The sequence below is a fragment of the Hippocampus guttulatus genome, chromosome 1, assembly GCF_054856545.1.
Source record: "Hippocampus guttulatus isolate MCC_2025c chromosome 1, RoL_Hgut_1.0, whole genome shotgun sequence".
Classification (NCBI taxonomy): domain Eukaryota; kingdom Metazoa; phylum Chordata; class Actinopteri; order Syngnathiformes; family Syngnathidae; genus Hippocampus; species Hippocampus guttulatus.
The window spans coordinates 10,826,120-10,838,790 of NC_141261.1; the positions used below are offsets into that span (position 1 = coordinate 10,826,120).

General features: G+C 44.5%; 1 protein-coding gene across 14 annotated transcripts in view; it reads left to right on the plus strand.

Annotated features, from left to right (window-relative positions):
- Positions 1–12,671, plus strand: part of kif1b (kinesin family member 1B) — a 58,652-nt gene that overhangs the window by 42,880 nt on the left and 3,101 nt on the right. For 6 of the 14 annotated variants that reach the window (XM_086109141.1, XM_086109167.1, XM_086109192.1 and 3 more), the window contains 23 exons: positions 289–540; positions 1,663–1,781; positions 1,908–1,993; positions 2,183–2,312; positions 2,579–2,732; positions 3,229–3,319; positions 3,418–3,536; positions 3,651–3,706; positions 3,858–4,058; positions 4,892–5,000; positions 5,342–5,408; positions 5,557–5,641; positions 5,860–5,965; positions 6,244–6,270; positions 7,841–7,955; positions 8,036–8,169; positions 8,972–9,033; positions 9,109–9,254; positions 9,353–9,613; positions 10,322–10,393; positions 10,469–10,590; positions 10,745–10,897; positions 11,020–11,212. In XM_086109141.1, the coding sequence (XP_085965267.1) occupies positions 289–540; positions 1,663–1,781; positions 1,908–1,993; positions 2,183–2,312; positions 2,579–2,732; positions 3,229–3,319; positions 3,418–3,536; positions 3,651–3,706; positions 3,858–4,058; positions 4,892–5,000; positions 5,342–5,408; positions 5,557–5,641; positions 5,860–5,965; positions 6,244–6,270; positions 7,841–7,955; positions 8,036–8,169; positions 8,972–9,033; positions 9,109–9,254; positions 9,353–9,613; positions 10,322–10,393; positions 10,469–10,590; positions 10,745–10,897; positions 11,020–11,212 (2,860 nt within the window). The remainder of the gene's footprint in view (positions 1–288; positions 541–1,662; positions 1,782–1,907; positions 1,994–2,182; positions 2,313–2,578; positions 2,733–3,228; positions 3,320–3,417; positions 3,537–3,650; positions 3,707–3,857; positions 4,059–4,891; positions 5,001–5,341; positions 5,409–5,556; positions 5,642–5,859; positions 5,966–6,243; positions 6,271–7,840; positions 7,956–8,035; positions 8,170–8,971; positions 9,034–9,108; positions 9,255–9,352; positions 9,614–10,321; positions 10,394–10,468; positions 10,591–10,744; positions 10,898–11,019; positions 11,213–12,671) is intronic. The other 8 variants (XM_086109212.1, XM_086109238.1, XM_086109254.1 and 5 more) reach the window with 4 other exon arrangements.

The following is a 12,671-nucleotide window of genomic DNA, read 5'->3' on the forward strand; positions in this document are numbered from 1 at the left end:
CCTTGAAAAGAAAAAAAAATCATTATTTCTTTTGTGGTACTGTCTCCGCTTGTAGTATCGCTTCATTCAATTAAAGCGGTCAATTTGTGCCACTGCGTGCAGGAATAATTCTCAAATTGATGGGAGGAGCAAATATTCAAATCTAATCATTGTGTGGATGGTATTTGTTTATTCAAATTTCATTCTGCTTTTAAAAATGTCCATGGCCTTCATGAATCAGCGATTTGTTTCTTTCGTTGTGATTTGGTTTTGCTTGGTGCCAATGTTCCCGTACAACTCATCTCTCAGCTCCCCCATCTTCCACGGTTGCGTAAACGAGCATCTGACCGAACGCACGCCCTCGCCCACCTTCTCCACCACCGACTCTGAAATCACCGAGCTGGCGGACGAGCGCCAGAGCGAGATGTCTGACTTGATGGACGACGAGGCGTTTGTCGACGACACCAGCTCGGATGCCGGCACGGAGGAGGGCTCGGATATCTTCAGCGATGGCCAGGACCCCTTCTATGACCGCTCCCCCTGGTTCATCCTGGTGGGAAGGTTGGTGACTGGAGGTGGCTTTCCCATACAACGCACATGTGGGCATAACAGTACTCGAGGAAGCTTGCTCCTTTGGTTCGGTCGTATATTGCTCGTGTTTAAGGGAGGGGGGGGGGCATAGAATGAAAGTATGCCATTTCAGACCAACATTTTAAAAAGTTACGAATCATACTTGAGGCCTCCCCCACCACCCAATTGTCGCAAAATCGTTTCAGATGCCATCCGTCGCAACTTGAATCTGTGTGGTCGAAATGAAATGTGATTAGTCACACCGCTCCTGCCTGCTGTGCAAGACTTGCTTTTCATTGGAAGTGAAAAGCCACCCATCCTTTTCTCTCTCCAGCCCCCCCCCACCCACTGTGATGTGTCATTCCTTGTCACCATGGGTAACAATGACTTAATGTCTTAACTCCCACCCGTTAATGATGTTTGTCATTTTGTTTGATTAATCTCCTTAATCCTATTTCACCGAAGGTTCTCATGTTTTATTTATTGTTTGTTTTAACATTGTTTGTGTTCATGTTGTAGATCTTAACCGATGGTTTTATTTTCAGTCATTTCAAAAAATTTTTGCCATTTTAGATGCAACGTCATTAACCGCAGTAGCACAGTTGGGAAAACAGACGCAGTGTAATGACACAACAGGCCAATCTCAGAGCACCGCGGACAGTCTGTGTCACCGTGACTTCAGGGGTACTCCAGATTGATATCACTCCTCTGCCACTGGTCTCTAGAGTCCCTCCTCGGAGAAAGATGAGAGAAATGGAGGCGGTGGAGATAGCGTGGGCCACCGGGGGGAAGCAGGACAGCAAATAATGTTCGCAGAAACAAAATGTCAGCCTGTGCAAGAGGAACATGGCACAATAAACCACTTTTTTAGCAAACTTCCCTGTTATATCACCCCTCTGTCATATTGTGATAATAAATGGGTAGTGAAACGGTGCTCAGGCTTTTTGCCGGGTCTTTTTTTGAACATAGTTTTCATTCTAAGTAGAGTAAAATGTCACTGTCTAGCTACAGTAATCATGAAGAATTCTTAAGATTACAATTAGTTAAATGAAATACATTGAACATGCAGCACTGCGAAAGACGTAACGTTTATTCTTTCATTTCCACTTGTAGAGCTTTTGTGTACCTGAGCAACCTGCTGTACCCCGTTCCACTGGTCCACCGTGTTGCCATAGTAACAGAGAAAGGAGACGTGCGAGGTTTTCTGCGTGTTGGGGTTCAGGCCATAGCTGGTGAGTAATTAAGGAGAATCTCTACAAAGCCTGCATGTGTACTTGTGCCGCTTTCCGCTCGATTACATTTTGTATTTGTCGACAAAGTGCAAAAAAAATATCTCAGAGGATCATGCGTCTCTCTAGCTGATGAGGAGGCCCCAGACTACGGGTCTGGAGTAAGGCAATCGGGAACCGCCAAGATATCCTTTGATGATGACTACTTCAAAAAAGTAAGTCCGGCGTCAGATGAAAACGATGAAAACACATCTTTGCTGAGTGAGAGTCTACAGATGTCGTCAAAATAATATCTTTGTAAACACCTGGACTGTTTTGAAATGGCTTTCTATTCTTAAAATGGTAGTCGGAGAAATAGCGATTTCTGCTAAACGTAAACCTCTCTTCTCTTTTCGTTCCGTCAGAATGACTTCCCATCCACTGGTATGACCCACTCTGGTTTGTCCTTGGAAGAGCTTCGCATTGTGGAGGGCCAGGGTCAAAGTTCAGAGGTCATCACCCCCTTAGAGGAGCTCAACAGAATCAACGACATGGGTATGTATGGCTGCCAGGCCTTTAGTCCATGACAGATGGTCCTGTTGAATGCAAAACAAGACCTATGGAAAAAGGAGGCTTGCGTATTCTGGGAATGTGTACAAAAGTGGTTTTGATAAACCAAGAGTACTCGTCTGCGCTACGAATCATGAGCTTTGTTCAGTGGCTAAACTTTATTGCTTTAAGGTGACACCGTTCCGACGGGTCATTTCCAGTGGACCCCCCCCCCCCCCCCCCCTGCACAAACCATGGCCTTCCTCTTTCAGACCTCAAGCTGGGAAACACCGCAGAAACCAAACTGCCTTGTGGTGACAGTCTACCGGGCCAGTTGGAGATAGGCAGCACCTTCACCTTCCGCGTGACCGTGCTCCAGACCACCGGCGTCCCACCGGAATACGCTGATATCTTCTGCCAGTTCAAGTGAGTCCTCAATTTTATGACGAATGAAGTTTACCCGTACGGTAGGATCACATTGAGATATTAGTGCAACAATCAATCAAGACTTTTATTTATATAGCACTTTTAAAATAAAATAAACATGACCACTCGCCCGCAGTGTCTTTATCCGCAACTCCACTGGCTATCTCACACCCTTCGTCTAAGGTGTGCAAGCAGTTCTAGTTGCGCTGGCGTGAGGAAGCACATTCGTAGAGGGGCTGTTTGCATTGGGAGATGCTCATAGCTGCAGAGACAGAGCATCAATCTAACATGTGCAATATAAGATTATGCTAACATATAGGTGATCCGTTTTAACTTTTAAATGTGTACTTGCCAGATGTGTCAAATTGTTATCCCTGGACCATTGACTTGTCTTGAAAGACAAAGTCTCGTTTGTAAATGAAAAGATGGAAAGGTCCAGCAGTCCTTTGCAAGTGACGCACTGACATATCTTTTCTTTTTTTTTTCCCCCCCAAAGTTTCCTGCATCGTCACGATGAAGCCTTTTCCACCGAGCCCTTGAAAAACACCGGCAAAGGCGCTCCTCTGGGTTTTTATCACGTGCAAAACGTAGGTCTATCACTGCGTTCATGTATACATTTGAACCAGTCAGCGCCCCACCCATTTTCGACTACGTCTCTCTCTCTCTCTCTTTTCTTCCTGAGCAGATTTCCGTTGAGGTGACCGAGTCCTTCATTGAGTATATCAAGACCAAGCCCATCGTGTTTGAAGTGTTTGGCCACTACCAGCAGCACCCGCTGCATCTCCACGGCCAGGACCTCATCAGGTGCGTCACAAGGAAGTAATGTGAAGTCATGATTTGGATCGGTTGTACTCAACTAAAATGTGCTTTTCGAGGGTGTTTGCATTGGTGTCAAATCCTTCCCGTATCTTCCCACAGTCCTCCGACACCATCCAGGAAGTACTATCCTATTCCAATGCCACTGTCGAAACCTGGTAAGGCTTTTACTTCCCCCTGTCATCATGCATCGCAACCTCTCACGTTTGTTCTCGTTCGTCTTATCAGCATGCTTCTTGTTTCCTTCCAATTGTCTTTCATCTCTCGCTACGATTGGATTTTTTTTCACGTGATACATTGCGACCCCAGACCATACTCGTAAGATCGAGCTGCTGCGCTACCTGATGAGTGGCTATGTGAACGGCAAGGTGCTGGACACTCTGTCCGAGCACGCCAATGCCTTGGCCTCCTCCGCTGTGGCCAGCCTGGAGGACGAAGCCGACCGGCTGTCGCACTTCCCTTTCCTCTCGGTGCTTGACGACCACGTGTTTGTTGTGCCCAGGCACCATGGTTGGTACAGCGGGCAGTGAAATAGCTTTCTTTGCAGGCACTAGGTTTGTCTGTATGTGGTGATTAGACTAGCGCTGTGCTTTTCTCCGATTGTCACCGCAGCATGATGAGTCTCTGCACAATGGTGTGATGTGTCATGTAACTTGCTGCAGGTCCATTTAGTCCCCCTTCCCTCACTCCTGTTGTTTACAAATGACCCCAGGTTCCAACCGCAGTCCAGTCTGTTGCATTTGCTGCATCCTGAAGCTTAATTAATGCAAGCCTTTATACGGTGCAGAGCAGCTGCTGTCGATAGGACGAAACGCCACGCTGGAATTCGAGGAAGCGCATACTGTGTAGCTCGCGGTTTGTTTTTAATCCGGATCCTGTCAACAGTGAAATAATCTTTCATTGAGCTCATCATAGCAAGTCTGATGAGGTTTGATGTTGAAAATGTGTTCTACTGTATTTGGTTAGTTTTATTGCTTCAGCATACCGAGCGATGCGGCGTATCTCCGCTGAACTCTAGCGCAGTGTGCAGGGTCTGCCACAAGCTTTCATGAGTGATCACTTGTCATATTTTTGCCATGTTCTGGACGTCGTCGTGTCCGTAAGCATCGTGCAGTGTGCGACGGCCCAAAGATTAATTAAGATATCCTTTATTTGTCCCACAATGGGGAAATTTACAGTCAGATTTACAGATAAAGGCCCAGTGTCTCTTTTGACAGCACATGCATTTTACATTTACATTAGCCGATCATTCCCAATCCTAAAAGGTTGTTAGGGCCGACTGTAGTTTCATTCTACCCTTTTTTTTTTATATTGGCCTAATGTTCATTTTGTGTATGTATCAGTCCCAGCCACCAAGTTGAACACAATCACCAAGTCCAACCTGGGCCAGTGTGTCAGCAAATACGACCTGCTCGTCTGGTTTGAGATCAGCGAGCTGGAGCCCACAGGAGAGTGAGTTTCTGCACGTTCAAATTATATTTATACACAGAGACTAATGCCGTTAATTAGACATGCCTTAAAAAAAATACATTGTGAGACTCCTTTTATTTCGAGGGAATCAAAGTTTCCTCTGAAAGGTGACTGTTGAGCTTACTGTAGATGTTGATGAGCACCGAAGACATCAGTGCAGTGGACGCTGACACAGATTTGCCCTCTTTAGGGACAATGCGATCTTACTGATACTTGCCATTAATATCTTATTTGTATTCAGACTTCACAATTTTAGTTTTGCTGTTACCTGCCTTTTTGATGTTTAATATCTGATTATCTGAGCTCAATGTGTTCCTCCACAGGTACATTCCAGCTATTGTGGATCACAGTGGCGCACTGCTTTGCCACGGCACGTACCTGTTGCACCAGGTACTAAGTTTTCCTTCTTCATTTCCGTTCAACTCGACGGTGTCTCACGGCGCAGTTTCAGCTGACACAAATTCAAATGGTCATAAAAATCATTAAGGTTTTCAATAATAGCTGCTGATCCTAAGCTGCTGTCATGTTTACGCTGTAGGGAATCCAGCGGCGGATCACTGTGACTTTAATCCACGAAAAGGGTAGCGAGCTGCACTGGAAAGATGTTCGCGAGTTGGTTGTTGGTGAGTGAGCAGTGCGTCAGAGATTGACAGGTCTTCAATGGAAAATGCAAATGCAAAAGCAAAAAAATACCAATGCACAGTTTCTACTTGTCAGTGTTTTAAAGCTAAAAAAAAAACTGCTAATTTGATACAACGTAGCATCCTGCCTGTACAAAATCCCTCATCGATTTTGGGAGACTGGTGAATTTGATCCGCCGGATCATTCTGTGTCCCACCAGGTCGCATTCGGAACACGGCTGAAGTGGACGATGGCGCAGCTGATGCCGTTTTGTCCCTTAACATCATCTCTGCCAAGAACATCAAATCTTCCCACAACTCGAACAGGTAAATTCAATACAGAAAGCTTTTATTAAAAAAAAAAAAACAATACTCAGAAGTTGTTCTCTTGTATCATGTTTTCATCTCATACTGAGATGTAATTCCGTATTCACAATATATTGAAAAACAGTATGACTGTCATTGTCTCCGGCTGTATGTTTTAGAATCACCGCATGGCCATTGAATTTGCTCCATTGTTGCTTGACTCTTTCTGCTTCTCTTTTTTTTTTTTCTTTCCGTGCATTCGTCCCTCCCGCTGCCGCTGGACTCTTGATTGTGCTCAGGCTGTCTATTGATAAGGATATTGATAGGTACTAGTGACTGCAGAACATAAGGTTCCTTCTCCGGAAGAACTTTATGCTTCTCTGTAGTCCAATAGAGTGATAGAAATTCAGTTCGTAAATAGTCTGTGTTCTTCATTGTGTCTTGCCTTTATTTGTAATTATCGTCCACTGAACAGGGAAACTATTATAATATACTCTGCCTGGCCAAAGTTCAAATAAGGCACTCTGATAATAAGTCACATACATTCCTAGTGATATTATTTTCCACATGGAAACTCCCTGCACAACAAAGAGTTTCTCTCATTTCTGTCCGAAATCTACTATCAGGATGAATATGGACTTTCCCAACCACATGACAGAATTTTGTCATTAGCCTCATCAGCAAACTGATGTTGTTTGCCTTGGCGGTGACTTATTTTTGGCCACGCAAGGTATACTCAAGTATAGGTGATCATGTGCAAATTCAAACCTTCTGTGTATTCATTTTATTTGATTTTTTTGTCATTCTCACTTCAAAGCACACTTGCACCAAGATTGCAAATTATTTACACTTCTAATTTGAGACTGGTGAGGCAGTTGTGCATGCGCGTGTCCTGACGCATTATGAAATCTTGCCTGTTCGCGGATCTTTGTGGGGATAAAAACCTTCGCGTGGTTTCAATCTGCAGCCTTTGCCTTCTCAGCAAAGGCGAGTAAACGACACCAGTTGCTGTCAGATGATTTCTGTCTGTGCACAACAGCGCCCCCTTCTGCCAATCGAGACAAATAAATCAAAAGAAAAACGTTTTCTTGGAAGACGAGTGTTTCCAATTGAAATTGCCTTGCATAAGAGAAATGCAAAAACCGCGAAAGGGGAAACTTTGCCGCCCTTTTATTTCAGAAGAAAGGTTTACCATGTTAAATTTAAATAAATAAATACATAAATTTGTGTTTATCAGACCCACTGGCTACTTATGTTGTCTGTGGGGCTAACATGTACCTGCTGGAACCTTTTTTTTTTCCAAAGCGAAATATGCGATAATCGGAGCATCAAGGTATCCGTGTCTGGTCTTGCTCCCTCCCTCCTCCTCTGTGCGTAACTGCTAGCTGACATTGAGGAAAAAACAGTTAATGGGAGGCAATTAACTTCAAAAAGAAAAAAGCCACTCATATTGTGCCCTGCTTAGATGTTGTCCCCTCCAAGAAGAGCTCATTCCAATTGACAGCCAGCATTAGTGGACTTTTTAAAACTACGGTTGAGGTCAAAAAGGGGGAATCAGCCCAGGTCTCGTGCCATCAGTCACTCCGGAAAGCTTGTTCCACTTTGTAGCACTGTATTGCTTTGTCATGTTCTGGAGTCGAGCTTTCAGCTCAGTGCGTTTCCTACATCATGTTATGACTTGAGAAACGCGTGAGTTACACTTCACTGCACTGTGTCAATGTCAAGTTCTGTAGGTGACAACTCCCAATATGACACTCCCCTGAGTAGCTCCCTTTGACTTTGATTTTTGAGAGTTCGCAACCTTACCCCGTCACTTTTTTTTTTTTTGCAAAGCACTGACTAAATGAAGGGCCGTTGTCCACACGATTTGTGCTTATTGTTTTTGGTTTCCCGCAGGACCTTCTACCGCTTCGAGGCAGTGTGGGACAGCTCCCTGCACAACTCCCTCCTGTTAAACCGAGTTACTCCTTACGGAGAGAAGATCTACATGACTCTCTCGGCATATCTGGAGGTCTGCTGCCGCTCCTCTCATCTGCATATTTACCAATTATTTTTATTTTTTTTAATGTGCCGTGCCTGTCCTCTTTGCAGCTTGACCATTGCATCCAACCCGCTATTATCACCAAAGACATCTGCATGGTCTTTTACTCTCGAGATGCAAAGATCTCACCTCCCCGTTCCCTCAGGAATCTTTTCGGGAGTGGGTATTCCAAAACCCCAGACTGGTAAGGCTGCAGGTCACTTTACTATGACTATCGAGTGGCTCTCGAACTGGGATCCGGGGATCCCCAGGGATCACTTAGGGAGCGGGATAGAATTTAGTACACTAATAAATCAAGCATACAAAACCAATGAATCCTTTCACCTTAGCTTTGGACCAATTAAATGCACTAATGTGATTGTGATGGACAGTATGACAAAGATGTGACGTCTCTGCATGCAAGTAGCATCTCTAGCACTTCTGTGTGCTTTTCTCATGTGGAATTGTACAGGTGAGACAAGATGAATTTGACAAAAGGAATTTTACAACAAATAACACCATGTCTTTGGAAATGTTTAAGCATGATTGACTCTGTGATTACCTTCCACCGGGCTCCCTTTTTATCGTTCAGAATACAAGGTGAAATGGATTCCACCCGTGCTGTCTGTTTCTTTCCTGTGTTTGCTGTCTATCGTCAAATAAATACAATATGGTGACCAAATCGCTAATTAGGCAACACGGCCTTAGCTTTTGTAAACTGCCGCTGCTCACTTTGCATCCATGTTGTTAGTGGAAGCAGAACTAGTCAGCTAACAACGATGGACAAATATTACATTTCATTACATTGAATTGGTGGTTGGCATTCAGTCAAACAGGTCGCAGCTATTTAGCTTGACTTGTTCAAAACAAACATTGTGTAAAGTGCCAAAAGTATTGTGGGCAATCAGGGTCCTTGAAAAATTTCCTCCTCGACATTTGAGAACCACCAAAACGACTTGGTTACCCGGCATTCAGTCTTTTGAATTCTCTGCTCTTTTTATTCACAGCAACCGTGTTACCGGAATCTATGAGTTGAGTTTGTGCAAGATGTCCGATTCTGGAAGTCCAGGTGAGCTTTGTGACATCATGATGTTGAAGTAAAATGTATATCGTCTCACGGGAGAGTTGCGGTCACGCTTTGCAGGCATGCAGCGCCGAAGGCGGAAGGTTTTGGACACATCAGTGGCCTACGTGCGTGGCGAGGAGAACCTGGCAGGTTGGAGGCCCAGAGGAGACAGTCTCATCCTGGAGCATCAATGGGAGCTGGAGAAAATGGAGCAGCTGCATGAGGTACTGTACAAATCAAATTCACATGCGAGCTGAGGAAATAAATTCTGTATGCCGTGAGGGGTTTTGAATCGCGCTCATTTCTTCTTCTACTCGTCCAGGTGGAGAAGACCCGCCACCTCCTCCTGCTGAGGGACAAACTGGGAGAGTCGGCTCCCGTGGGATCGGCGCCAGCCAGCAAATCCCTCAGCGAGTTGTTGTCTCCAAGCATGAGCTCGGGCACCTTGTCCACCTCCACTTCCATCTCCTCGCAAATCTCCAGTACCACCTTTGAGAGCGCCATCACGCCCAGTGAGAGCAGCGGCTACGACTCCGCCGACATTGAGAGCCTGGTTGATCGCGAGAAGGAGCTGGCCACGAAGGTGACAGAAAATTCCTAAATAGGAGACATTATGGGATATGTACTCTGAGAAGGCTGACTTTTTTTTTTTTGCATTATTTTTTGACGGCAGAATGTATTTCCATACTTCTCATTTTCTACAATGTCATTATTCCAATGAATGTTAGATTCCTGATGATTCTAACAATTACCCAAAAGGATAAATCATGGTGTCAAACTGAAGGCCCGGGGGCCAGATGTGGCCCACCGCGTAATTTTAAGTGGCCCGCACAAGCAAATCAAACATGACAACGTTCATGATGCTTGCTAAAATCTGTACCAAAATTTCACATTTTCAGCTGTCATAAATCAGTGACTTGTTGTAAGCATTTTCTTGCTACCAAACCCCTCAATACAGTTACTTAAACAATAATTGAAGGGAAAAAAAAACGTTATTCTTGACTTCTTTATATAGTTTCAGTCATAATGGCCCTCCAAGGGAAACGGTAACTATAATGTGGCCCTTGACATAAATGAGTTTGACACCCCTGCTATAAATCATCGAAAGTAAATCTACCTTTATGAAACTTAAGAAATATGAGCAAGGTTCTGAATTCAAGGACCACGTTTGCCAGCACAAGGACCCTCACTCCACTGTTGTTGTTTTTTCATCACGGTTCACTCAAGTTTGCCAAGCCATTCACCAGATGTTCCTCTGTTCATGTGCTGTGTCACTTTGGTTCCGCTGTAGTGCCTCCGCCTCCTGACTCACACATTCAACAGCGAGTACAACCAGTTGGTGAACAGCATCAGCGACTGCAAGGTTGAGCCCACTCTCGCCTCACAAGACCGATGTCGCGCTGTATACGCCGTCGTCAATGTCCATCTCTCCTGTCAGCTCTCCGACATCTCCCCCATGGGACGTGACCTGTCGGTGACCAGCTTCAGCAGCGCCACACTCACGCCCTCCTCCACCTGCCCCTCGCTCTCAGACTCCCGCTGTGGCTCTGTAGAACAGAAGTAAATCCGTCATTCAGTCTTCAGTTAGCTGACCTTGGCCAGTGCTTTTTTTTTTGGGGGGGTCATTTGAATAACCTCCATTAGAGTCAGGGTCATGCTTACATTCCTAATTACATTGCAAGCCTTTTTTTTAACTTGTGTATTTCTCCCCAAGAACTCCAGAGAACTGTTCCCGTGCGTCCAGCCCATCCTGCTCAGACTATGAAAACTTCCCCATGGTTCCCACCCTGGAGGCTTCCTACCTGGCACGTGCGGGGAAGAACGAATTCCTCAACTTGGTGCCTGATATCGAAGAAATGAGGCCAGGGTGAGAGCTGCTGCGTGCCCTTGACTAAATATGAAATTTATGTGAAGTGATACATCGCAGCTTCACAAATCACTCATGCGACAAATCCGACAACTTCAACTTGCACTTTCCCTCCCAATTAGATCTGTCGTGTCCAAGAAGGGTTTCCTAAGCTTCATGGAGCCTCGCTCCAACTCGTGGGTGAAGCACTTTGTGGTCGTGCGGCGGCCTTACGTCTTCATCTACAACAGCGACAAGGACCCGGTGGAGCGGGGGGTCCTTAACCTTTCCACAGCGCAAGTGGAATACAGTGAAGACCAGCAGGCCATGCTCAAGGTATGCCATTCATGAGGAAGCACTGGAGCGGTGGTTCTCAAAAATTTTAATACCAAATGCCATCTAAAAAAATAGCGCTCCATGTGTACCACCATCATGACAAATATTGAAATGTAGTTGCATTGTAGGCCCAAGTGTTTCAATAAAGATGTATTGTATTTTATTCTAAAAACCAAGACAGATTTTATTCCCAAGTAGATATAAGTTAACAATCCTTACAAATGTTAAAACTGTCTTTCAAATGTCTCAAAATTGGCCGGGGACACAATAAACAACATTTCTGAATTTTGTTTAGAAGTTGTATTTGACAAATTTATAATTTATGTTTTACATTCAGAATTAGAAAGATTGCAATGAACAGAGCCTCACACACACAAAAAAAAAAAAAAAATCCGTTGTGATATGTGATATTTAGCATTTATTGCCCACTCTTAGTGATCGTAGTTTTTTGAGACACAAGCCGTCATTTGGCCATATTTGACTTTCGAGCAAAAAAAAAATTTTGACACGAGCCCTGTAAAAGGCACTGAACAATTCAAAAAGGAAAATTCTAGCTCTTTATTGCCACTCCCAGTGGAAAGTCACTTTGAAACGAATTAAAACAATGACAATTAAACATTGGGTATTTAAAACAATTACATAGTTCAGCTTAAAGCTAACACACAATGTAAAATGCCATGCACGTGCTAACAAATAGATGAGTGTCACAGTTTTATAACCCTTTAAGCACCAGATATTTGACCACAAACATAGCAACACAGATAATATACAACTATACATATGGTCATATATTCTTGATCATCGGCAAAGAACGATTTATCTAGCTGGGGCTTAGTGGGGCTCAGTTGTGGAGGTTTCCAGGTATGTCAATACTGTAATGTACCACTCCTCCTGGCTGATTTATGCCAAATGATTCATTTCTAGTTTCCAGTATTGTGTGGTTAGTCAATTTTCTCTCCAGAGTCCAGACACTCACAAATTTTGCCTCTATTGTTCAAAGTTGGATACACGCCGCTTTAAGGTGGTTCCAGTCAAACTTCAGTGAAAAGTGTACTCGGTCACCCAAGCGCTTAATTCCAGTGTATCCCAATCACATATCAATATTAGCTTAGCCTCGCAATTAGCACGGCTTGTCCGGCTTTTCTTGTCCATCCCTGCGTGAGAACCATACTTGTCAAAAAACGTTTATTCATCACCACGGAGTCCATGATTACTGGCTTCGGATCGACTTGCAAAGAACTAGTCGTTACTCGAAGCTCATTGCTAGCTAGCCGCTGCGGCATCAGAAGCACCGAGCTTGCCTCGAGCTCCGGCTACCCGTGGTGGGTGATGTGTTTGCGTTCAGCTCAGCGAAGCTTTTTGTGCCCGTCTCAGCAGTTGATTCTCAATTTTGCTATTCACTCAGTTTTGTTGAGGTGCAAAATGCAAATTTTGCCTGGCACACTTGAATCCCAAACCT